The sequence below is a fragment of the Ictalurus furcatus genome, chromosome 13 (genome assembly GCF_023375685.1).
Source record: "Ictalurus furcatus strain D&B chromosome 13, Billie_1.0, whole genome shotgun sequence".
Lineage (NCBI taxonomy): Eukaryota > Metazoa > Chordata > Actinopteri > Siluriformes > Ictaluridae > Ictalurus > Ictalurus furcatus.
In genome coordinates, this window is record NC_071267.1 from 7,373,905 (window position 1) to 7,401,384 (window position 27,480).

The 27,480-nt window shown below is 39.8% G+C and overlaps 1 protein-coding gene across 1 annotated transcript; it reads right to left on the reverse strand.

Moving 5' to 3' along the window:
- Positions 1–1,055: 1,055 nt before the first annotated feature.
- Positions 1,056–12,878, reverse strand: aarsd1 (alanyl-tRNA synthetase domain containing 1). The gene is made up of 12 exons (XM_053639980.1): positions 12,140–12,878; positions 11,833–11,964; positions 10,065–10,224; positions 9,305–9,362; positions 8,967–9,123; positions 8,694–8,810; positions 7,702–7,832; positions 7,535–7,601; positions 7,366–7,457; positions 7,223–7,277; positions 2,102–2,196; positions 1,056–1,700 (listed from the first exon to the last, which is right to left on the reverse strand). The coding sequence occupies exons 1-12, from the start codon at positions 12,176–12,178 to the stop codon at positions 1,562–1,564; spliced, it is 1,242 nt and encodes a 413-aa protein (XP_053495955.1). The 5' UTR covers positions 12,179–12,878; the 3' UTR covers positions 1,056–1,561.
- Between the last annotated feature and the right edge of the window lie 14,602 nt (positions 12,879–27,480).

The following is a 27,480-nucleotide window of genomic DNA, read 5'->3' on the forward strand; positions in this document are numbered from 1 at the left end:
CAGATCATGTTCATGTAAACTGGATCTAATATAGACATTTACGCACCTTGTTTTCCTGCTCAGCATCAGAAGATGTTACTGTTTCAATTTCAACTCCTTTACTGGTTTAAAAAAATGCAGCGTATATAAATGTTCCCTCACACTGACTGTGAGCTAGTGTTTGGCAGAATTGAGAGCTGTCAGCTAATAAGACACGAGTGTTTCCATGTATTTTCCTGTAAACCCTGTCTGCTTGGTCTCACCTCCATTCACTGAAGATATAAAATTACAGGTGGTTTTCTTTTACTGACGTCCAGTTACGTATTGACAAACCACTCCAAGTGGAGAATTATTCGTGGCTGAAGAAAAAAATCTTCGTGGCAAAACGTGTTTATTTTAAAAAAGCATTTTACTTAATATTGTTTTCTTAACAATAAATTTGTAATGCAAGTAATGTAATTTTATTGACATCAGTAACATGCGTTACATTACTGCGGTATCAAAAAACAATATTAGATTACAGTAACGTGTTACACCAAACACTGGTTATAGCAGCTGAAACAATCATTCTCTTTTGTTCTCCCTCCTGAAAGAAACCAGAAAGCACAAAGTCCTCTGTCCTGGAGACTTCTCCTGGCTGAGAACTTGCCGTGACACCCCAGATAGTAAACATCTCCTTACAGAAAGCTTCACCATATCAACAGCTACATGTTTTTCTTAAATAACATTTTTGATCCATTTATTATTAGCCTGTAGCTGGTCCATCATACAAGTCCCTGTGTATGAGCTGTTACTATAGACACAATAATGTACTACACCAAGTGCAATATTATAAACCTGTGATTTATTACAGTCAGCACTACTGTCCAAACTGCAGTTATTGAAAATTAATCAAGAGCTTTTGACCAATTTGAGAAATCAACAGAGCTGTGCTATAAATGCTTATAACATACACCAGGGGTTCCCAAACTCTTCCAGGGCAAGGCCCCCCAAATGGCATTAACATTTGACCAAGGCCCTCCTTTTGCAAGATGTCTTTAAAACATATTAAAAACACAGACTTCTGAATATATCCCCCCCCTTTTTTTTTTTTATTAATAATTACATCTTAACATAACATTAGGAATTGAGTGTGTGTGTGTGTGGTTGTCTGAGAGTGAGAAAGAAAAAACATACTAGTGGGAGGGATGGGCACACCAAATTGTTGAGGGCCCCCGGGCGCCCCCGGGCGCCCCCAAACTTTGAAAACCACTGACATACACAATTCAATCAAAATATTTCTCATCTATGGAAACGATCTGCCTCGGCTTCGTGTGTGCGTCTGTGTGTTTTGTCCTGTTGATTGAATAAACTTAACAGCGCATTCGACTTTCTTGCTTTAAATACAATTCATAAATAAACCTGATTTAACTTAGATTAACAAAGATTTACAAGATTAACAAATAACCGAAAATTTGTCAGCAAAATTGTTAGAATAATAAATTGTCATAATGGCGGTTTAAAGAGCTGGCTGTAGTCAGTCCAGCTGAAGCTTCATGTGCTCTTTAGGCAGCGAGGGCACCAGGATCCATCTGTTCATCTGTCACTCCTCTCCTGCAGTGCGCCGGCGGCTGTGCTCCTGCAGCAAAGCCTCCACCTCGGCTCTCTTCGCCAGGCTGTTGGCTTTGCCTTGGAAACGGCCGTTCTTTCCTGCACCTTTTCCCTGTAGCAGCTGCACTACTCTGTGTGGACACAGACACAACAGCTTTAGCACATCGGCTCAGAACTATTTCAAGTAGCAAGAGTCCATTAGCCTATTCATGTTTAAGACTATGCAACAAAGCTGGACTTTTTGACTTAATAACAGCATCCGTCATCTAGTTAATTCACTTAATTTGTGGAATAACTCTGACACTAGTACTGAATTGATGAGAACACTATCAACTCTATTTGAAGTGTGACATCCAATGAGAGAACCATATATTACATTTATTTCTGAAATACATCAACAAAACAATTTAAAAACTATACATTGAGTCACATCATAAAGCAAAAGGAGAAATCCATGTTATTGTCAGTTACTAGTAAAGTCACTCTACCTTTCCTTTTTTCATAAAGAAAACCTGGTGGTTATTTGCATTACCGTGGCCCAACTTCAGTTACGAGATTCTCAGGCCCTGCAAGGAGAAACAGTCCTGCTCCTTTCTCTTCCCCCACCGTCAGAAAAATTATTGTGTCCTGCACACAAAGACCAAATCATAACTGTTGGGAAATTAAACTCCAGAATTACTGGTGCACACAATGAATATAAGCAAACATTAATATGTATATTAAAATAGTTATCAATTTCAGTGGGTGATATTTTGAGCTTAAAACACCACTATTATGCTTTTTTAGATATTACCTTTCCTGTAGTGTGTTATATAGCAGTTTGCTATAAAGTCTGCAAAGTTTCAAAAATCAAAGTGCATGACAAATGGAGTTATTGAGTCCCAAAAGAAAGAACTGATTCTGAACAGCCTGAAATGAGTCATCGGTAATTCCAGACTTACTTCCTGCACAAACCTACTTCAAATGTAATACTTTTTAATAATATATTCAAGACATTTCCAAAAGATTTTAAGACCTGAACGTCACTTAAATCATACTACACGATACATAAGCTATAATGGATTATGTTGATGCATACACATCCATTTCTGGGTTTAAGTAAACTATAGCAGGGTAAACTTCTATAAAGGTATATGGGACACCATAGTAATTACCCTTTTTGTATTACCATTTGCTCCAACAGTAAAATAAAAATAAAAAAATCCAGTATTTCCTTCCCATGACTTTCCAAAAGAGGAAAAAATATACAGACAGTTAGAAGAGAAAAATATGTCAAATTTACCATCGCTCCCTCAGCAGCTGTATTAGAAACCCCCACACAAGAGTGTTTACGAGTTTTGTTGTAATTTAATGCCAGGGTAATGCTCTTTTATAATATTACTGCACTGAATAATAATAATACAAATTTTATTTGGAGATACAAATAGTAATATAACAATAGTAATATATTTTTAACTTTATTCACTTTTATGTGTTAGACCTTGTGGCTTTTACTTTGGTGGAAAACTGCAGGAAGACCTCCGTTTAGTTGGCAACAGTTTTCTAAATTCACTTCTCATTACCCGTCAGGTGAAATGCTGTAAACCTTTGCCCACAAAATTGTTAGAGATTACACTAACGTAAAACCAAAGTGAATCTGGTGCGTGTCGTGTCTAAATGCACGTTAAAAGCGACTCAAACTCACAGCACAGACAGAGATGATGTTGGTGAGGAGCGGCATTTACTGTGAACTGAGCCGCTCTAAAACACTGATGAGCAACACACACACTGAGTGCGACACAGTCACATGGCTTTACCATTTCAAACAGCAACGAACGAAAATATAATTTAAATTTTTTTTATGGTGTCAGCTCGGTTGCATTTTTAAGACCTTTCAAATGTGAATTTAAGACATGTTAATGCTAATGAAGGCCTTATTTTTACATTAAGGAATTTAAGACTTTTTAAGGACCAGCAGAAACCCTGACTAGAATTCCACCTTCCTCCCAATTCTTCCTCCTCACCCTTACACACCGGGTTCTACAGAAAGATTTTCTAAGTATCCACATAAGAATCTTTGATTCCTAAAATGTTCTGGGAACAAATCTCTCCCTCCCCAATTTTGTCTTGCTAATTACCACCCACTAGCTAACTCTCCCCTATCACACATCATCTACCAATTGTGGAGGGTGAGGGCTAATACATGCTTCCTCAGAGACATGTAAAGACAACCTCCACATCTTTTTTTCCTGAACTGCTACACATGCTGCTTCACAGGGCAGCATAACACACTCAACTTCCCCAAATCTATGAAACTGCATCTATAATAGAGTTGAGCTGGACTTGATGCAACCAGGCCTGATTACTGCAAACCCTGTTCAATCAAATCAACATTTAAATAGAACTTTCTCAACAGCATGAAGTTGGTTAAAAGGTCTTACCCAGTAACACACTATGCAAAAATAAGAAATTCCAGAAATTATGAGGAAGAAGGTGATTGAAATACATCAGTCTGGGAAGGGTTATAAAGCGATTTCAAAGGCTCTGGGACTCCAAAGGACCACAGAGAGAACTATTATCTCCAAATGGAAAAACTCGGCACAATAATGAACCTTCCCAGAAGTGGCCAACCTTCTAAAATTCCTCCAAGAGCACAGCAACTACTCATCCAGCATGTCAGAAAAGAGCCAAAGAAAACTTCAAAGGACCTACAGGCCTCTCTTGCATCAATAAATGTCACTGTTCATGACTCCACTATCAGAAAGACACTGGGCAAAAATGGCATCCATGGAAGAGTGGCGAGGTGAAATCCACTGCTAACCCAGAAGAACATTAAGGCTCGTCACAATTTTGCAAAACCACACCTTGATGATCCTCAAACCTTTTAGGAGAATGCTCCGTGGCTTGACGAGTCAAAAGTGAAACTGTTTGGAAGACGGGGATCCCATTACATCTGGCGTAAACCAAACACAGAATTCCACAAAAAGAACATCATACCTACGGTCAAGCATTGTGGTGGTAGTGTGATGGTGTGGGGATGCTTTGCTGCTTCAGGGCCTGGGCACCTTGCAATAATTGAGGGAAACATGAATTCTGCTCTCAACCAGAAAATACTAAAGGAGAATGTCCGGTCTTCAGTCCGTAAGTTAAAACTCAAGTGCAAATGGATTATGCAGCAAGACAGTCAATACATTTACATGGACAACAATAATCCAATATTAACCCGATTAAGACAATACTCTGATTAAGAAATTACCATTTGACAGCGATTTCTGATTACCGTAATCTGACTAAAGTCATACTCGAAGTAAACAAAATCTACTTAAGACATGTGGAGTATTCCTATTTTAGTCGCATTATCAAAGTGCATTACAGTCATGTACACACCTTAATCACACTATTAACGTTGTGTGGGAGTTTTTGCCGCATTTTGCGACAGGACACACACACACGGCAGTGGTCAAACGTTTGACGGTAAACAAGAGACATGGCTGCGTCTGAAACCGCATACTTGCTGTATAGTAGGCGAAATACTTGTAGGACGTCGGACGGTGTGGCATGGGGACGTAATGATGTGTGCCATTAATCGATCTATGTTCTATAACATGTACAACTTGAACATGAAAGGAAGATTCTAAAAACAACTCATGTAAACACCTTACTCAGAGTATTGTCTTATTCAGAATAAGGATAATAATTAGATTAATGTAAACGTAGTCACTCACTACACTCAGGACGACAATAATCTGAAAATGTAACAGTATGAAATAGTGACTGAAACGCAACCTTCAAGAGACTACATGTTAACCAGAAATCACTTCCAAGCTGCTGCTCTGCACTGCTAAAATCCTGATTTTATAACCATAAAGTCATCTGACAAAATCCCCATACACAGAAGTTAAAGATAACAGCTGTGCTGTGATTTCAGCTATATTTACATGTAAAATTATCACTAGGAGAAAACTGGAAGCGACTGAATGTGCTGCTCCTCTCCTGAACAGTAGCCATAGAGAGAGAGAGAGAGAGAGAGAGAGAGAGAGAGAGAGAGATGTACGTGCAGCGAGAAAGCAGGACCTCGTGCTTGCAGGGCAATACTGACTCTCTTCTATGGGAAGTTGGCAAGGTTTGCCCAAAAAGTAGATAAATTTGTCGCTAGATGCTTTTTTGAAATAAAAAAAAACACAAAAAAGCACCTGTTTTACAGAATATTCCTATGGAGTAGACCGTGTTTTCAAAAATACCAAAGCTTCATTTGGGACGCTGAACTGAATTTTGGAGCAGCGTTTATTATTATAGTGTATATTATTTTTTTATATAAAAAAACGCTTTGACCAGAGGTTGAGTGAACGCAGCCTAACTTTATTTAGCTACCAAGCCAAAGAATTTTTTCATATATATATATATATATATATATATATATAAGATAAAAAAATAAACACTGTTCCAAAATACAGTTGAGCGTCCTGAATGAAGGGTGTTTTTGTTAGTTCAGTCGAGATATCTTTATCTTACATCAACTAACTAGCTTCGCTGGCAAACGTAACTTAATTCAGTACATGAATATCTATGCAAGTTATCTAGGTTAGCAATTTCTTTACATGTATTATTACACTTTTGCTAGGCTGTCTCTGCTATCGCTAGTTTGATGTTGCTATCACATCCACAAGAATTACACCCTAACAAAAAATGTTTATAGTTCATTTATTTTTTGTTGAGGTTTACCTTATCAATGGTTGTAACTACCATCCCGAGGTGATGGTACAGAGAAATATCCCATTAGCTGTTTGATTAGCTTTGCGATTTGCATCTGGCCCAGACCAATCACACAAACATACGTCCCAACACTGCTTGCTCATTCCTGTTGCCAGTTTACCTTTCCGTTAGCGATCAAGCTACCACTCCGTTTTTTTTTTTCCAGTACAGCCTACTATCACCATTGTTTTTACTTTCATTCTGATGTCACCTAATTGCCTTTTTACTTTCATTTGGCTTAGGCACTCCACAAAAACAATTAGGTCCTGTGCCTAAGCCTTTCTATGGTAGGGAAAACCCTGACATGATGTTACAAGGGTTATCAAGTGCTTTTCTCTGTCTAATCCACACTTTTAGCCAAATAGCCTGATAATGTTCATGACCAAAAAGTTTTATTCAATACTCATGTGACCATAACTTTAGTTCCAATGATGCTGGGTGAAGGAACTGTATATTGTAGGTTGCTCTAAGGAAGAGCTTCTTTCATGCAAACCTTCTAAACAGCTTCTTTTCATTCAGGTGGTGTCTAACAGTTAATCTTTTAAAATGTCAACTCATCAACCAATATTATGTTGTGTTAAAAGCTCGTTGGGTTTTCCCCCATGGCTGTTTCCTGACAAAGGGATTTTACCTGTATGCAACCTCATATTTAGCCAAAGTCAAGAATAAAGTTTTGCATTTAATTGGTTTGGATTTGATTTTAATATTGATTTACATCTACAGCATTTGGCAGACACCCAGATCAAGAGCAACTTACATTCTTACACTTGTAGGTTTCAATTTTGGCAGTTTTCTGAGAGAAAACTAAGTGGTTTCTACAGTTTTAATGTTTGTTTTCTATAAAGTGATTGCCAATGCCTATTCTCTTGTACTGGACTGTATTTTCTGGTCCCTACTACATCAAAATGCAGTAATACCTCACCTGAAAGCCAATCTCATTGGCAATGATGTTCATGAACTCGTTGTCACCATCCTTGCTATGAGCAGAGGGGAAAAAAAAACATGAAATATGAAGATCCTTTAAAACTACTAATATTTTGTTCAGATGTAGAGGTGGACACGTACTTGTGCAAACTGAAGAAGTTGCCTCTCTCTGGCTGGCTCTTGAAGTTCTGTGCTATAAGAACAGCCATGTCCCTGAGGATAGTGAGGTTACTCTGCCAAGAAAATATTTTAATAAGTTTAATGAGTTTGTTAAAGTCTCAAAGTAACCACTAATCTGAGTTTGTTTTACCTTCTGAAGGCGCCTGACAGTTTTCTGCAATTTGTCCACGGCATCAACATGTTCATCTGGCCCTGTTCTGAGGGACAGCACACATCAGAATTATTACACACAATTTTACATGATGACTGGCATAAAGAACCATTTACAGAAAGCACTCGCTTGCTCTGCGCACTCACTTCAGCAGCGATGTCAGTGACTTTTCCGTGTTGTAGCATTTCTCTGAGTATTTCAGGACTCTGTTTCCAGCTATGAAAATTAAGTTGGTCTTGTTCTTCTTCCCTTTCTCCATCCCTAGAATCTTAATCACCTTGAAAAGAAAGAACAAAATGTTTTAGTGACATGTTTGATGTCAACATTTTCAAGGGCCAGTTTCACATGCTCCAAACCGCAAACATAAATCACTACACAATCTCTAACCACACTGAGGAGTTGGATACACTTAAAAAAAAAATGCATGGTTATGTGGTTGACACTATAGGGCACAATGACAAAAGCATGTCAGTGCTAAGGAAAGTATTTCCAACCATCACTTTCTTCTTCAGCACAGAACTGGCCATCACTTTACACAAGCATAAAAAGAACTTGTAGATATTAAGTGATTCAGATAAAAAAAAAAAATCTCTTCTATTGGATTTCTAGAATACAATTGGATTATCAGGCTGTGTCCCAAATTCACACACTGTTATATTTACTATAGGTCCTGAATATGACAATGAGTCTTTATTGATCACATATACATACGTACAGTGAAATTCTTTTCTTTGAATACCCCAGCATGTCAGGAAGTTGGAGTCAGAATGCAGGGTCAGCCATGATACAGTGCCCCTGGAGCAGAGAGGGCCTTGCTCAAGGGTCCAACAGTGGCAGCTTGGCAGTGCTGGGGCTTGAACCCCCGACCTTCCGATCAGTAACCCAGAGCCTTAGCCACCAAGCCACCACTTCCCCATATACCATGTAAAAATGACTTGCATATGCTATGTGATACATAAGTAATATAACACTTCAGGATATGTTGCTATTTGAAAACAATCACTGCTAAATACATAACTAATTGTCTTTGAACAAGTGTGTGATGATTTAGACTGCTTCCTTTACTTGTTTGCTACATCACCCAGGTATCACTGGTGTAAGACTCTTCATAAACACCAAATTATTACAGAGTACTAACCTGTAGATGACTGAGATTGGACACGTGGGTCCCACAACACATATTGGCGTCTACTCCCTCAATATCAATGATCCTGATTGGTCCAGCATGATCATCAGGAAGCCCTCTGCTCCTTGCCTGTGTACAAACACACTTTAGTGCTTAGTCAGTTCTACCCAGAGTAGGTCTGACAAAGAAAGACACATCTATATCCTGTTTCACTCTTTGCCACATTACATGTTTGATTCAAAGCACACACTCTGAACTTTTACCCAGGAGAGACAGTACACACACCTTCTCAACATCAGGGTCATCTATAGAGAGGAGGCGCACATTGACTGGGACATGAGCACGGATCCTGTCATTGACCGCATCCTCCAATGCCTCCATCTCTCCTGGCTTCACAGAGGCCGCATCCAGCTCGATACTGCTGCGCTGACGGCCCAACTCCCTGCAGCACAATGCAAGCTTTAACACACACATATACAGACTCTCATGACATCTCATGGCTTTCAGGTGCATGAAAATAAATACTTTACTGCTGTTCAAATTTCAATGAAAATAAAATGGGTTTGCAATACTTTTGAAAATGTTACATGTTACATTCTGAAGAGTAGAATCAAGGCTCATACCATGAGGTAGTTTTATATCCAAACATTGTGTCTGCCAATGCAGTGATCAGATGTTGGGCTGTGGAAAGAATACATGGCATTACTAAAGGAACTAACCATAGCGGCTAATAATTTTTAACACATTTTATACCACAACTCTAATGAAATTCCCCAATCAGAATGTATTGATTAATTAATCTATAATTTATAACAGCAGCTCTGAGAGTAGATCTAGACTTGTATGGTGAACAGTATGCATAAATGGGTTAACAATGTGTATAATTATTGTTATTTTTAGGTTTTCTCTGAGGAGACATCTATACAGCATTTTTTGCAAGAGTCTCCAGTGCTAGATCTTTGTAAGAGTCAGGGGTAAGTTATAACTTAGGGTTAAGGATTTTCCATCACAGGAAAGGCTTCAGGACTTTGCACTTTTGTGGTTTCTCTGTAACTAGACACAGTGTATTTATTTTTTGTCTTATTAACTTTAAGATATAGAAAAAAGACAAGTTATAAGTTGTGGTTATAAAATAACGAACTACTGCTTTGAAATGGGATGCATCACCACCATGATGGCGATTATTTTTCTATAACAGCACGTGCTGTCATGATTTTTTTTTTTTACATATTGCAGTATTATGTAATTGCAATATTGTAATATAACTTTGTACACTGGACTGGAATTTATTGTTGTATGCACCATTTGCCAGTTTTGCACTATAATATAAATGCATGGCTAATTACCAGCAGTAAAATGTTTGTGTGTGTGCTGCATGTGCACCTGAATGCTGCTGCATGTGATCAAACCTACGCTCCCAGTCCACCTTGAGCCGAACCTCACGGCCTTCTTCTATTGCTGAGGTGATGAAGTGCACTGCCTCTGTTCCCTGCCTCAACACTCGCACCACAGCCACATCCTCGATGAGTCCATGGTCATCAGGCTGTGTCCCAAATTCATACATAAAAACACACATCACACCGTTACATTCATATAAACTCCTGAACAAAACATGTCATTTACTCTACGCTTATTCTACATATGGAATAAAACAATTTGGAGAGTGCTGAAAAATTTGGGGTTATAGTAACTCCGCTCCACATTAGGCCACATAACACCATTCCAGAGTCGATTATTTCCCTATAAAGGCACATCCCAACGTGTTTTATTCATCTTATACCACAACTTGTAAGCGCCCTGAAGACTTTATCATGTCAGAAAACTTTATGTCTAACTGTTACAGAGTACTGACACAGGAGATCCCTTCCTTCCAAAAATACCAAATCATCTCCTCACTTCATTCTATCAACTACTACTCACATTTTTAAGCCATTTTAATTGCAGCATTCACTTTACAAGTCCCTGTGAATTACTGTCACTTTACAAATCATATTACGACAGCGCATTAATATAAACCTGTGATTTGCCTTGGAGCTAAAACTACAGGGTGTCCCAAAAGTCTCCATACATAGGGGAAAGTAACACTTTTTACCAAATTGTCATACTTAGTTAATATTATATTTTTGTCAGATATCCTTTAAAAAACGTGCTGAAATCATTCTCATGGCTGGAGTGGGAAGCTGTTGCAAAGTTGCGATGGCCTTAACATGGCAAGTACATCACACACAACACTGTTGCCAAACTGGGAGCCAAAGTTGGGAGAGACGACTCCATGCGGGTTTACAAAGAACTGGCAATCATGTAGAGAATGTTTTGAAAATAAAGTTACATTTGACTAAAAAGTGTTAATTTCCCCTATGTAGGTAGACTTTTGGGACACCCTGTACTGTCAGAGCTGTTATAGAAAATGACCAATCAGATCTATTTGAGAATTCAACAGTGCTGTGGTGCATCCTTTATTAAATGTGTCTTACATGCTTAGTTTAAAAACTGTCACTGCAGCAGATTTGCTAACTTGGAGTTAATATTAAACATGTGATAGGCAACTGTCTGTCTATTGTGTCATAAAATGTAAGAGCCTATCAGACGCCAGTATGTAAATGTAGATCATACAACACCAGATACAGTGGTGCATGGAAGTTTGTGAACCCTTTAGAATTTTCTACATATCTGCATAAAATATGACCTAAAATCATCAGATTTTCACTCAAGTCCTAAAAATAGACAAAGAGAACTCAATTAAATAAATGCGACAAAAATATTATACTTGGTCATTTATTTATTGAGGAAACTAATGCAATATTACACATCTGTGAGTGTCAAAAGTAAGTGAACCTCTAGGATTGGATAATTTGAAGGTGAAATTAGAGTCAAGTGTTTTCAATCCATGTGTGAACACAGAGCCCTGACCTCAACCCCACTGAACACCTTTGGGATGAACTGGAACTCTAACAGTGTGCCTGAACAAACTAATGCTCTTGTGGTTGAATGATCACAACTCCCCACAGCCACACTCCAAAATCAAATGTAATGCCTTCCCAGAAAGTGGACGTTATAATAACAGCAAAGGAGGACTAAATCTGACCATATAAAGTCAGATTCACAACCTCACTATCCCTACTTTTTTGTGTAAATACACATTAATGGTCACCTGTCCGCCTCCCTCGGGGAACAGAATTGTGTCTTTTAGTATCACATTGAAGCCCTTCACTTTTTCTTTCTTGCCGTTGTTGCTGTCCAGTTTCAGTTCGGCAGGCGAACAGGACACCACCGACGTAACAAACTGCAAAAAGTAACAGAGGCATGAAGTTACCCCCCCAGTAGTGAGACAGAGAGAGAGTTAGCCGCTTAGCATGTAGTGTGTGAGGAAATTTATTTCATTAACAGTAAATATCTACAGTAATTGATATTTAACCTTAAGATGTATTACATATATACAATCTGGTTGATTTACATACTTCTTTCATATAACTATCCCTCTGACACTGAAAAGCCATGTTACACAGTGGAAACAAAGCCGGAAAAAAAATTCAGCGTTACGACAGGGTACAGAGTCAATATGGCGCTGAGAGCAATTTTTCAAAATAAAAGTTCCAACCTTAACACAGTTATGTAGGTACACCAGAGACTGTAAACATGGGGAGAACGGGTGGACGTCGAACAGTCAGTGAAGCCAAAATGTTTGAGGCCCACTAGTGGTTCGCCGCAGTACAATTTTTTAACACCGCCTATTCCCGAAAGTTCCCAAAAGTATTGGCAGTAACATACATTTTGTGTTTCACAAAGTTTGCTGCTTCAGTTGTTGTGGTGTTGATTCACATTGTTTCTAGATAATTGTGCTGAGTGATCAGATGCATTTTAAATAATTGCAAAAAGCTTCATTGGCCAAAAAAAAAAAAAAAAAAGAACTTTGTCACAAAACCCCAAAGTTCACTGTGTTTTGGTCCTTGCACAAAATGACCAGCAAACATCATTTCACTAATCATAGCATCAGCACATGGGAAAGTGTCAAGGAGTACTACTCTGGTGAAATCACTATCATTCTGATTGGATTATGAGAGCAGACTGATTGCTATAAAAGGAGGTAAGAAGTGCTTCCACTCATTATTTTCTTCTGTTAGCAATGGTTACCTCCAAAAAAGATGTGCAGCCATCATCGCTTTGCATCAAAATAGCCTCACTTGCAAGGAAATTTCTGCAAAGAATATTGCCCCTGAAAGAACCATTTATCGGATCATCAAGAACTTCAAAGAGAGGGGTTCAACTGGAGTGAAGAAGGCAGCAGCACATCCCAAAGTAACCAGCAAGCACCAGGACTGTCTCCTCCTGAGGAGTCAGCTATGGAATCATGTCAATACCAGTGCAGAGCTTGCTCAATATTGGCAACAGGTGCGTGTGAGTGCATCTGCACGCACAGTGAGGCGAAGGCTTTTGGACAATGGCCAGGTGTCAACAAGGGCCGCACAGAAGCCACTTCTCTCCAAGAAAAACATCAAGGACAGACTGACATTCTGCAGGAAGTACAAAGATTGTGCAGCAGAAGACTGGTGCAAAGTTATTTTCTCTGATTAAGCCCCCTTCCAACTGTTTGGGACATCTGGAAAGTCGATTGTCTGGAGAAGAAAAGGTGAACGCTACCATAAGTCCCATGTCGTGCCAACAGTGAAGCATCCTGAGACCATCCATGTGTAGGGGTTGCGTTTTATCCAAGGGAGTGGGCTCTCTCACACTTCTGCCCAAAAACACTGCCAGGAATAAAACATGGTATCAAAATGTCCTGCAAGAGCAACTTCTCCCAACAATCCAGGAGCAATTTGGTGATAATCTGTGCATTTTCCTGCATGATGGAGCACAATGTCACAAGGCAAGAGTGATAATGAAGTGGCTCAGAAATCATTACATTGAAGTTTTGGATCCATGGCCAGGCAACTCCCCGGATCTTAATCCCATAGAGAACCTGTGGTCAGTATTCAAAAAGAGAGTGGACAAGCTGAAGCCCACAAATTCTGATTAACTCCGAGCAGTAATAAGGCAAGAATGGCTCACCATCAGTCAGGATTTGGCCCAGAAGCTGATGTCCAGCAAGCCAGAGCGAATTGCAGAGGTTATGAAGAACAAGGGTCAACACTGTAAATATTGACTCTTTGCATATATCGAATGTTTTTTGCTAATAAAAGCCTTTAAAACTTATGAAATGTTTATCATTGTTTTCCAGTATACCATTCCACATGAAACATGTGAAAACATTATCTATAAATACTGAAGCAACAAACTTTGCAAAACACAAAATTTATGTCACTGCCAATACTTTTGGCCACGGCTGTAAGTAAAGGAAGAAGAAGTCAACCTTAAAAGATCAGTCTTTTTTTTTTGTAGATTAGGCTGCTAATAATTAGGTGGGTTCAACATTTACATTTTTTTTCTTCTCCTGCCCACTATGTACTGTATCCTGTAAAATGTATACAAGAAGACCGACAGCCAGCTCAAACAAACATAAACAAGCATCCAGGACCAGAAATTAGTTTTCCAAACGGGTATTATTAGCGAGTGAATACATTTTTGCCTAGGCCATGGCTTAACCCTATTTATTGGAGTATGCTGATGAACAGATAGACACTATAGCCTCATGAACACACATGATTTTCCCAACATGCATGTGAAGCTCTCAACACTCAGTTATACTTGATTTTAACTATGTACGCACGTATGCAGGATCGTCGCTGTGTATGTCCTCAGAAATTAATGAGATGCATCCATGTAGTGCAATACAACCATAAATAGTGTAGGTAGCATAGAACCTCTGTTTCTCCCCAGAACACTATATATATAAACATGCATGAAAATCAACTAAAAAATACATTTTATTATTAAGCAAAGTGTCATGCACATTAATCTAACTGCAAATTTAAAATATATAATTTAAAACATTTAAACATTAAAACATTGTTTATTTTAAAAATACAGATTTTTGGTAAATCATCAGTATGTGCTCATTGTCCTCATACCATGTGGCTATATAACTCAGTCCTGTTATTTTCAGTCCTGTTACTTATATAAAGAGAAGGGTTCTTAGAAAAAGTCAGGCAAGATTGTTTTCATGAATTTAATGTAGTTCTAGCTAAACCACTATTGCATGTAATTTTTCCAATCGAACCATTTACTGTTTTGTAGAAAACAAGAATATTTTCAAACTGATCTTAGGTACTGGTAGTCAGTGCAGCGATCTGAGGACTGATAATATCTTCAACTTTTTGTTTTTGTCTTTCATACCTTTCGTAGAAAATATGTCGAGAACCCATACTATGCAGGAACCAGACACACCCACCCATGGCATGCTGTAGGTGTAGGAGTGAGACACACCCACCACCCTCTCTATCTCCTCCCTCTCTCTGTCTCTCCCTCCCTCTCTCTCCCTCTTTCCATCTTTCTTTTTCCATCTTCTTTGCTGTGAAAAAGTACAAGCACATAGCACATCCCTTAAATACAGAAATCTCACACACACAACATGCATGCATGGCCATGTACACTCACATGCACATTCACACACATGTGCATGCACATACAGACGCACATTCTTATTACTCAATGTTCATTCCTGTTACTAAATATTTTTTTCTAAAAAATAAAGTTAAACCACTATTTTTTTTTCAGTTATGTTTGTTCCATAATTTTCCAATTGTTTTATAAATTACACAATAAAATATATATAAACTTGAGGTTTGGGTCTCTTTTAAAAGGATAAAATGGCTTTGCTTTAAAAAAAAAAAAAATCTTAGAAAAATACAATTTGCATGCATATATGGTGATTTTGTAGTAACAAATATCAATTATTTGAACGTGCAACTTTTAGACCGTCATGTCACAGCAAACCAATGACTACCGTTCCCATCCTGCACTTCGGCCTACAAATATGGCCACCATGGACTGCAATTCCCAGAACACTCATTCATTCTAATCACGCACACTTGCATCCAATGACACACGCACTCACAACCACAGTATATAAGAGACTGTTCAAACACTTAGTCTTTGTGAAGTATTACGCTTGGTTACTTAGTCTCTGTCATTATTCCAAGCCTTATATCGTGTTTGCTTTTCTGGTTCATGCCAACCCCAACGAGAAGCAATGGTTCAGGTTCCTGTTGTCCCAGTTTTTTGGCCCACCCCGCCAGAGAGCACAGTGTCTAGTGGCCATGGGATCCAGCTGACTTGAGAATGTAAGTCAGTTTTTGGGACTATTCGTGATGGTGTTTGGCAGTTCAGAATCCAGGGCCATGAGGTGGTCTCATATATAGAGCTCCAGCCAGACATCAACGAGGTGATCTCACCTCCAGAGCTCCAACCTGAGAGCCACAAGGTGCCCTCACCTGCAGAGCTCCAGCACGAGACACACAAGGTAGTCTCGGCTCCAGAGATCCAGTTTGAGGTCAACGTGACATCCTCCACAAGACCCATGAGGTTATCTCATTTCCAGAGCTCCAGCATAAAGCCATATTCCTGTCTGAGTTCGAAGAGACGGCCTCTTAAGCCAAGTTCTGGTCTGAGGTCGAAGAGATGCCCTCTCAAGCCACGTTCCTGTCCGAGGACGATGAGATGGACTCCCAAACCACGTTCCTGTCCGAGGTCGCCGAGACGGCCTCCCAAGCCAAGTTCCTGGCCGAGGTCGAAGAGACGGCCTCCCAAGCCAAGTTACTGGCCGAGGTCGAAGAAACGGCCTCCCAAGCCAAGTTCCAGCTAAAGGTCGATGAGACGGCCTCCCAAGCCAAATTCCTGTCTGATGTCGACGAGGCGGCCTCCCACACCAAGTTCCAGCTAAAGGTCGACGAGGTGACCTCCCTCACCAAGTTCCAGTCCAAAGTCGTTGACACAGACAACCAAGTTCTTCTCACGCCTGAAGCCGACGTCACGACCGACCAGGTTCTGCTCATGTCTGAAGCCAATGTCACAACCAACCAAGTTCTGCCCATTCCAGAGTCTGTCGTCACAACCAACCAAGTTCTGCTCACGCCCGAGTCTGCTGACATGGCCAACCAAGTTCTGCTCACGTCCGAGTCTGCCGACACGGCCAACCAAGTTCTGCTCATGCCCGAGTCTGCTGACACAGCCAACCAAGTTCTGCTCACGCCCGAGTCCGCTGACACGGACAACCAATTTACAGTCCACCAAATGTGCACAAAAACAGACAAAATAGGGGAAACTGAGGAAAACTATACAAAAATATGTACACTACAGCACTTGGCTGATAACTCCTTCCACAGAAAGGTAAATACACCATATACTCACAATACACCTACAAACTCCAAAGTACAACCCACCTTTTTACAAATGAACAGGCCTGGCTTTTAATCTGGAAGCTCCACCCACATGGACTCATCCATGTTCTTCCAGAGGTAAGTATTATAACAATAACTTTTCATAAACTACAATATCTATAATAACATAATCTTCATGTAACACATATACACATTCATTAATATTGATTATATAATGTATACAGTGCATCCGGAAAGTATTCACAGCGCTTCACTTTTTCCACATTTTGTTATGTTACAGCCTTATTCCAAAATGGATTAAATTCATTATTTTCCTCAAAATTCTACAAACAATACCCCATAATGACAACATGAAAGAAGTTTGTTTGAAATCTTTGCAAATTTATTTAAAAAAAAAAAAAAAAAAAAACATGTACGTGTTATCACCCGCAGTCAACTGTCTGCGGGTGATAGGGACTTGTCTTGATTGATTGGATACCCAGCTGTCTGTGGAGATGCTTCATTAAGCTCGATGTAAAATTGGTGCCTTGGTCTGTGATGATCTCGTCTGGGATACCAACTCTGGGAAACATTTGCACAAGTGCACTGATTACCTTGGCAGTTGTAATGGATCTTAGGGGGAAGGATTCAGGGTACCGAGTAGCGTAGTCACACATGACTAAGATGTACTGGCAACTGGCACTGCACTTCTCCAGAGGTCTGCCTAAGACCACTGCGATTCTTCTGAATGTAATGGAGATCACCGGCAGTGGGTACAGAGGCATTCTGGCAGACCTGCAAACAGCACTGGTTTTCTGACAAACAGAGAATGTGGCACAGTGTGTGCGTACGTCAGTGTACATGGAATGCCAGAAGAAACAGGAGCTCAGTCTTTGGTATGTTTTCTGATGTGCAAGATTTCCTGAACATGGTATAGTGTGTGCAAGGTGTAACACAGGAGACCTACAACATTTAGGGATGACAAGATATGTAACACCATCAGACATCATATACAAAATATCATTTTGCAAAACATACATTTCAGCACCAAGAGTTTGTATTTTGTTTTCCCCCAATTTGGCAAATAATGGCTTTAAGGTAACATTGGCCTCCTGTAACGGGGCAATATTGATTGCGATCTTCCACTCTCTGCCCTCCAGACTGTCTGTGGATACCTTGGGTGTCAGCGTACCCAAATACTTTGCAATGCGTTGTTGGCGCCATGTTTTTCAAGGTTTGTTACAGCTCTGGATCAGACTATCATGTAAGTCTAGCAGAGGCTGCAAACCAGTCTTGGCTTGAGCTCGTGTGAGCACTGGACATGATTTGACAGTTCTTGTATTTGTGGGTTTATCACACAGAGTCATTCAACACTGGTATATCCCATCCAAGAACCATGTCAGCAGGATGTCTGTCAACTACCCCAACACACATCAAATACATTTGTTAATTGACATTCAGTGTAACCTCAGCTGTAGGGTACATAACTGTCACCGTGAACACATTGTACTGATATAGTCTTCACATAATTAATCAGATTTTCAGGGACATAAACACGTTTAAGCAGCGACATTGAACTTCCTGTATCAATCAAAGCTTTCAAGGTCTGTTTATTCACAGAAACTGTGCAACAGTGCATAAAGAGTTCTGTACAGTCTGCATTTTCGCCCCCCACTTGGCACATAGCAGTAGCTCAACAGTTTAGGCTTGCGCATAGGGCAGTTAGCAGCTTTATGACCTTTTTGTTGACAGTAAAATCACATCAAACTTTTCATAGACACATTCGAAACAGTACCTTCTTTGTCCTGCTCAGTCTTTGAAGTACCTCTTATCATTATTGGCCGTCCCCCTCAGCGTGCATTAACGTACTGCATTGCTAGTCGGGCTGCTGTCAGTCCATCTGCAGGCTCATGCTCTTTCACACATGCACGACATACAGCAGCATATGCAACAACTGCTCTAGGATAATCAGCTCACAGATTTCCTCCTTGGTGTGCTGTTGTGACCTTATCCAACAAGCATACATTCTCTTCAACCGATGGTAAGTCTCTGTGGGTGTTTCTCTCGGTTTTGAAGAGGTCTGCCAGAAACGCTGTCAGTAGGTTTCTGCTGAAATGTCGAATTTTTTAAATTTTTGAATTCCTCATACACCACTGAACGCTCCTCATCCATGGCGATGTATGCTTCTAGTGCCTTCCTGGTAAACAATGGCATGAGTTGACAAGCCCACTCCTCCTCTGGCCAACTCCAAGTCTGTGCCAAAGACTTGAATCGACAAAGGTAGTTTTCGATGTCTTCCCCCTCATGATATGCTGGCATCGCAGGCTCTGAGCACAGTATTGTTGGCCGTCTTGGCACCAGCACTCTCGGTGACTGTCGCTCTGTTGACGCCATCTCACTGCACCAAATCATTGGAATAGGGAGCTCTATTCGCGGACTCGGTGTCAATTCAGGTGAAGCTGGTGTTGTTCCATGATGCTGCAGTGACTCTCTCACCATCTCACTCTCTGATGATTTTGAGACTGGCTGCTGTCGTGACGAACTCTCTTTCACCACCACCATCTCCATCTCTTCCTCCTCCTCAGGCATAGTATCCCAGTCTGCATCCTCCTGGGCAAACTTGCACTGAGATCACAGACTAAGGCTGCACAATTAATCGAATATCGATCGCGATTATGATTTTGACTGCCCACGATTAAATCAACATGATCGACTGCGATATTGACGTTTAAAGTTCGTCCTCCGCTCATAGAAAACTCCGCTGCAGATCAAATCAAGTGCTTCCTAAACTTACAGCCAATCACATAGAGCGGCGCAGGGATGACGTCATTCTGTAATGCCAAACCCGGAAATGGGGTTAGCATTTTAGCGCTCGAGCAGCCAGTTTCGATGCGAGCTCCAGCGCTTGCGCGAAGGGAAATCATGATGCTAAATGGCACTACAGAGGTTGTTGTGGACATTAAACCTCATCACGGAGTTTGGAGTTCAGAGTTGTATAATACAATCGGAATAAAAACTACAGGAAGTCCAAAATGCATCTACAAATACAGATAAAAAATAGATATTATAATAACTTCATAAAATATTTTTAAAAATGAGAAATGAAATAATGTTTAATTAATATGGGTTGCATTTAATATCAATTTGACATTAAGTCACTAAGTTCACTATTTCCTTAGAAAGCTATTAGCCTTTTTCCTAATATGGATCATGCTTGTGTTAGTCTACTTCTAATTAGGACTCTTTATTGTTTAAGATAGTTAAAATAAATATTTTATGCTTGTTTATTTATCAATTAACCAACAGTATTTCTCATTGCTATTATTTTAATTCAATTAACAGTGACCATGAGCAGAGAGCTTACATTTAACTGTTTATGACAGACCTCCTGATTGAAGTTTAAACAAAAAAAGATTGGTATCTGGATCGGTATCGGCTGTAAAAATCCTGATCAGAGCATCAGTAATGAACACCATTAGACTAAAGCTCTTTGCATCTGACAGGTAAATGAACTCACCCAATCACATCCTATATGAGATTATTCAGATATATACACACAATATACACAGAGTGGTTTGAGAACTGACTCCAGCCTAGAACCATGACAGTGGAAAATGTCTAATAGTGTAGCTTTAAATATATTTAAGAGGAGCAGACTTCAAAGACTGAACATTGATGGTTATTGTATTTGTTTACAAGGTGGAACAGGTTAACGGTTGTTTTTTGCATACAGTCTGTAATATTAACTGAAAATATTAAATTTAGTTTATCAGAAGGTAAATTAATTTGTCATGGCTCACACTATGTTCCTAAATTCTGTCATAATTGACCAGCTCAAGTTTTCTCATGCCTACTTGTGTGTTATATTGTGGCACATTAATGTTACCATATCTAAAAAAAAATAATAATAATAATAAAATAAAAAAAATTTCAACTGTGATCCTAAATTTTTGTAATTAGGTTCACAAGTGCTCCTAAAAGAAAGTCTTGCGTCTCTCCTCTTGGAAACACTGTTATTGCCTGTTCTGCATACGCTTGAATTGTTTTCATTTGGTTGCATATTTGATCACATATTTTCATTTGGTTGATGGCATTTTTATTTTTACTCATCCTATATTTTGGGTACAATTTTATTTATATTTTGCTTCTACGAGATGATGCACTTTAAGGATCAGTCTAATTTGATGCAAAGATTTGTACATTAGCAGGAATGTAGCAAAACATGGAGGTGAAAGCAGCGGTCTGTTTATTTAAATGTGAAAGTGCAATAAAAAATATGTTGTCCCTAAAATGAATGAGTAATCGTGATAAATAATCAAGATCTCAATATTGATCAAAATAATCGGGATTATCATTTTGGCCATAATCGTGCAGCCCTATCACAGACCCTTCCTAGTCCGCCTCCTCATGCTCCTTGTCTTGTGGCTGGCCATACCACTTCTAACACCACTTGTGGCGAGGCTTGATGGAAAAATGGTCCTGCACAAGAAAATTGATGGCAAGGCTGCAATGTTACTTTTGTGCAAAGGTGTCCGCCAAATGTGCACAAAAATATGTACATCCACGTGAAGGCCCAAAAAATAGACAAAATGGGGAAAATGGGGAAACTGGGGGAAATGGCGGCTTATTGGTTAGCACGTTCGCCTCACACCTCCAGGGTTGGGGGTTCGATTCCCACCGTGGCCCTGTGTGTGCAGAGTTTGCATGTTCTCCCTGTGCTGCGGGGGTTTCCTCCGGGTACTCCGGTTTCCTCCCCCAGTCCAAAGACATGCATGGTAGGCTGATTGGCATGTCCAAATTGTCCGTAGTGTGTGTGTGATTGTGTGCCCTGCGATGGATTGACACCCTGTCCGGGGTGTACCCCGCCTTGTGCCCAATGCTCCCTGGGATAGGCTCCGGGTTTCCCCGTGACCCTGAAAAGGATAAGCGGAAGAAGATGTATGGGATGGGGAAATGGCAGAAGACTATACAAAAATATATACACTACACCACTTGGCTGGTAACTCCTTCCACAGAAAGGTAAATACACCATATACTCACACTATGCCTACAAACTCCAAAGTACAGCCCACCTTTTCACACATGACCTGGCTTTTAATCTGGAAGCTCCACCAACATGGACTCCTCCATGTTCTTCCAGAGGTAAGAATTAAAACAACAACTTTTCATAAACTACAATATCTATAATAACAATCTTCATATATCATAACACATATACACATTCATTAATAATCATTATATAACATAATATATATAATATTCACTTTTATATAGGAAGCAACTTGGATTTTGTATTCCCAACCCCCCCCCCCCCCCAAACAAACAACAGTTAAGATGGTCCAGTTACCGGAGTGGCTGCACAGGGAATTCAGCGATATCTGGCTTTCTGTATGGCTTCCGGGGTTTGCCATTTGCTTCCGCTAACCTGGACTAAGACACAACATACACAAACAACTACAAACAACACGACGTGCAGCTAAGTACAATAAACATTTACTGGTATCTCCGTGTTTTTATTGCTGGATATGGGGAAAGATGCGGTAATGGAGTGGATATGTGTGCATGTTATGTATGCAACTGGTGCGTAAACCTGCCCTAGTGTGCTCCCAAGGGTAGGGAAAACCTGAAAAAGGGTGGATAGTGGATTATGTGTGCGTGTAAATGTAATGCTGCCGCAATCATGACAGAGCCCTCTGTCACACCCTCCATTTCTTCTTTTTGAACCATCCCTTAGTGGTTTTGATAATATGTTTAGGATTACTATCCTGTTTAAATGTCCACTTTCAGTTCAACTTCAACTGTCTGAGAGATGGCCTCACATTATCTTCAAGCACTCATTGATATGAGGCCTGGTCTTTGCCTATATTTTCATTAGCAAATTGTAGTCTTGCAAAGGCTTTTTCCTGGCACGCCTCCCATGCAGGTAAAATTTGTGCAATCTCTTTCTGATTGTAGAAGCATGCACTTTGATGCCATCGGTTGCAAGACTTCCTAGCAGATCCTGTGATGAAATTTTGGAGTCCCTTGACAAATTGGAAGTTCTTTGAAATCTGTACCATTTGAAAATTTTCCTTACCTAATGATGCACTTCAAATAATTTGGAGATCTTTTTAAATCCCTTGCCAGACTCATAGGCATCTTCAGCTTTTTTTTTCTGAAGGCCTTACAGAACTCTTTAGAACTTGGCATGATAACACCACACACCTAAATAGCAAAGGGAACACCAGACACTAGGTATTAGAGAGGTATAAATAAGACAGTCATCCAATTTTGAACACCTGATTCTAATTTTATGGATTTCAAGGTGTGATAAATGTAGGTGTGTTCATGCTTTTTCCATGTGACTGATCTGTTTTTTTTGTTAATTTAAATTGTAAAAATTACTACAAAATGTCAGTTTTATGTGTCATTTGATAGTGTATCAAAATGGACTGTTTCAAAGAGGATCAAATGTGTGCTTGTCCAAATCTGTAAAAAAAAAAAAAAAAAAACCCAAACAAACAAAAAAAACGATTTCCATGGGGTGTACTTATTTTTTTTTATGACTGTATCTAATATTCTAGACTGTTATTGAGTACTAACACTAACCAGTTTTCCTATTACATTTAGGGGGTTTTCACATATAATTATTTTTAAATGAACCATACTCAGTCCTGTTAAAGTGGGCCTGAAAATGAACTGTAAATGTTCTCTGTGCTTTTGGTGTTCACAATACAATTGGACTCAAAAGAGGATTCAGTTCTCTTTCTGGAAATTTTAGTGTTGATGTGCTCTCAGACCACTTGGTGTTCACACTATAACTCTTTTACCATAGTTTAATAGTGAATGTCGTTCAAAATGGTTGTTTTACATGATGAAATAATTTGGCTGAAATTCTATGATTTGGCTGAAAAATACAGTATGCAAAGCAGATCTAAAGTGAAATACCAGAAGCATTTTTAATGCTGAACCATAAAAATCAGCCCATGCTTCATGCCATAGTACTACTGGCTGGTTTGAGTAGACAAAATACATGCATACCCTACATATATTACACATATACTGTATTATACAGTAACTATTGTTCCTGTTACTGACACAATACTATTATTACTGCTGCCTAATCTATATAACATAATTGCTGTTACCACAGTGGCTCTATTAGCCTATCTGTCATGTTGCTACCTAACATGATGATCTTACTGTGGGACCACATGACCCCATGGAAAGTCATTTGAGTTATGTTAGGTGACAGAAAACTGGAGCTATATACAGTTGTGCTGAAAAGTTTGCATACCCCTTGCAGAATTGGCTAAATCTTAATGGTCTGGTCTGCACTTATATAGAACTTTTTTTAACCATAGCAGTTCCAAAACACTTTACATGGGTGTCTTATTCACCCATTCTCTCACACTCACAGTAACAGAGCTGCCATGTAAGGTGCTAACTTGCCATCGGGAGCAATTTGGATTTCAGTGTCTTGCCCAAGGACATTTCAGCATGTGGAGTCATGTGGACCGGGAATCAAACCGCCAACCCTACCATTAATGGACAACCTGCTCTACCACCGCTACCACAGCCACCCCATAAAACAGTTAATACTATTGAAGGGAATTCTCTTATATCATGTATTTTCTTATATTATGAACTGCTGTCAAATACCTATGATGAATGTAATCACTTAATTACCTCTTCTGATAAGCAGATCACCTGCCATACTTTATTATAGCTGACACATGTATTTTCTATACCTTGAAAAGACTTATTCTTGTGACTTATTTTTATGTGCTGTGTGCTTTGTTTGAATCTGTCTAGCACCTGCACAAGTAGAAACCTGCCCACGCAATGCTGTTATCTATGTGTATAAATACTCCTGTTCTAGATGAAATAAACTGGAAGTCTCTGTGAACAGCATGTCAGTGTGTGTGTTCATTTAGACTCTCCAGGCGCCTGAACACTCTGCAGTCAACCACACTTTCCAGCTCATTGCAGCACAGAAGTAAGAGTTAAGAGAAGTAAAAGGCTAAAAGGCTGACGGAGGACTGAAGGACATAATCTGAGATTCCTTTGTCTCTAACAACTATTAACAAAATCAGAGGGATCATAAAAATTCCATATTGTTTTTTATTTAGTACTGTCCTTAATAAGCTATTTCACATAACAGATGTTTACATATAGTCCACAAGACAAGATAATAGCTGAATTTATAAAAAAAAAAAAAATTACCCTGTTCAAAAGTTTACATACCCTTGATTCTTAATACTGTGTGTCATTACCTGGATGATCCACGACTGTTTTTTTTGGTTTTGTGCCTCCAAGTCCTGCACATGCTTTTCCAGCATATTCTGCATATTTGACCCCTTTCCAACAGTGGTTATATGATGTTAAGATCCATCTTTTCACACTGAGGACAACTGAGGGACTCATACACAACTATTACCTAAGGTGCAAACATTCACTGATGCTCAAGAAGGTAACACGATACATTAAGAGCCTGGACGATGTAACCTTTTGGACAGGATGATCAGTGTAAATTGTTATTATTTTGTTTAAAGATCTTTTTTTCATTTAGTACTGCCCTTCAGAAGCTAAATAAGATAGATGTCTCCCAGAAGACAAAATACTAACAATTTAAGAGTCTGAGGGAGTGAATTCCAGATCTTTGGTGCTACAATACTGAAAGACTTGCCAGCCATAGTAGAGAGACTGGATCTAGGGGACCAGAGGTCCTTAGAGAGTGGGTCGGATTCTAGGGGACAAGCAGTTCACTAAGATATTAAGGTGCCAAACTGTGAAGTGGTTTAAATGTAAGCAGGATTATTTCATATTTAATGTGAAATGAAACTGTTAGCCAATGCAGTTCAGACAGGATTGGTGTAATGTGAGCTGAGTGCTTGGTACGTGTAACAAGTCTAGTGGCAGAGTTTTGAATATTTTGCAACCTAGCAATAGAATTAGCAGGTAAACACAAAGGAGTGCATTGCAGTAGTCAAGACGTGAGGATATAAATGCATGAACCAGTGTCTCAGCATCTTTGAGGCTAATGAAGGGACGTGGGCGAGCAATGCGGCAAAGGTGAAAGAATCCAATTTTAGAAATGGAGTTTATATGAGTTTCAAATGTGAGGGTCAAAGATGATGCCTAAATTTTTACAGTACTAGATGGTTTAATGAATACTATCAATTTCACAAGGTTATAAAGGATATTTTTAGTAAGTGTTGGTGTTCCAGTAATAATGATCTCAGTGTTGTGCATGTTCAGTTTTAAATAGTTGGAGTTAAGCCATTCTTTTATTTCATTTACACATGCTGATAGTGGACCGGTCTGGAGAGTGGGAGCAGCTCTACAAGTTGTATAGATTTGAATGTCATTAGCATAACAGTGGAAACTGAAACCATGGTGGTGAATAAGTTGACCCAAAGGCAGTATACATATACAGTATCTCACAAAAGTGAGTACACCCCTCACATTTTTGTAAATATTTGATTATACCTTTTCATGTGACAACACTGAAGAAATGACACTTTGCTACAATGTAGAGTAGTGAGTGTACAGCTTGTGTAACAGTGTAAATTTGCTGTCCCCTCAAAATAACTCAACACACAGCCATTAATGTCTAAACTGCTGGCAACAAAAGTGAGTACACCCCTAAGTGAAAATGTCCAATTTGGGCCCAAAGTGTCAATATTTTGTGTGGCCACCATTATTTTCCAGCACTGCCTTAACCCTCTTGGGCATGGAGTTCACCAGAGCTTCACAGGTTGCCACTGGAGTCCTCTTCCACTCCTCCATGACGACATCACGGAGCTGGTGGATGTTAGAGACCTTGTGCTCCTCCACCTTCCATTTGAGGATGCCCCACAGGTGCTCAATAGGGTTACCTTCACCCTCAGCTTCTTTAGCAAGGCAGTGGTCATCTTGGAGGTGTGTTTGGGGTCGTTATCATGCTGGAATACTGCCCTGAGGCCCAGTCTCTGAAGGGAAGGGATCATGCTCTGCTTCAGTATGTCACAGTACATGTTGGCATTCATGGTTCCCTCAATGAACTGCAGCCCCAGACCATGACACTCCCACCACCATGCTTGACTGTAGGCGAGACACACTTGTCTTTGTACTCCTCACCTGGTTGCTGCCACACACACTTGACACCATCTGAACCAAATAAGTTTATCTTGGTCTCATCAGACCACAGGACATGGTTCCAGTAATCCATGTCCTTAGTCTGCTTGTCTTCAGCAAACTGTTTGCAGGCTTTCTTGTGCATCATCTTTAGAAGAGGCTTCCTTCTGGGATGACAGCCATGCAGACCAATTTGATGCAGTGTGCGGCGTATGGTCTGAGCACTGACAGGCTGACCCCCTACCCCTTCAACCTCTGCAGCAATGCTGGCAGCACTCATATGTCTATTTCCCAAAGACAACCTCTGGATATAATGCTAAGCATGTGCACTCAACTTCTTTGGTCGACCATGGCGAGGCCTGTTCTGAGTGGAACCTGTCCTGTTAAACCACTGTATGGTCTTGGCCACCATGCTGCAGCTCAGTGTCAGGGTCTTGGCAATCTTCTTA

Coding starts and splice junctions, on each gene's coding strand:
- aarsd1 (XM_053639980.1), bottom strand. CDS start 12,178: ATGGCTTTTCAGTGTCAGAGGGATAGTTATATGAAAGAA. Junction 11,965..12,139: donor GGGATAGTTATATGAAAGAA/GTATGTAAATCA, acceptor TACTTTTTGCAG/TTTGTTACGTCGGTGGTGTC. Junction 7,458..7,534: donor CTGTCAGGCGCCTTCAGAAG/GTAAAACAAACT, acceptor TTTTCTTGGCAG/AGTAACCTCACTATCCTCAG.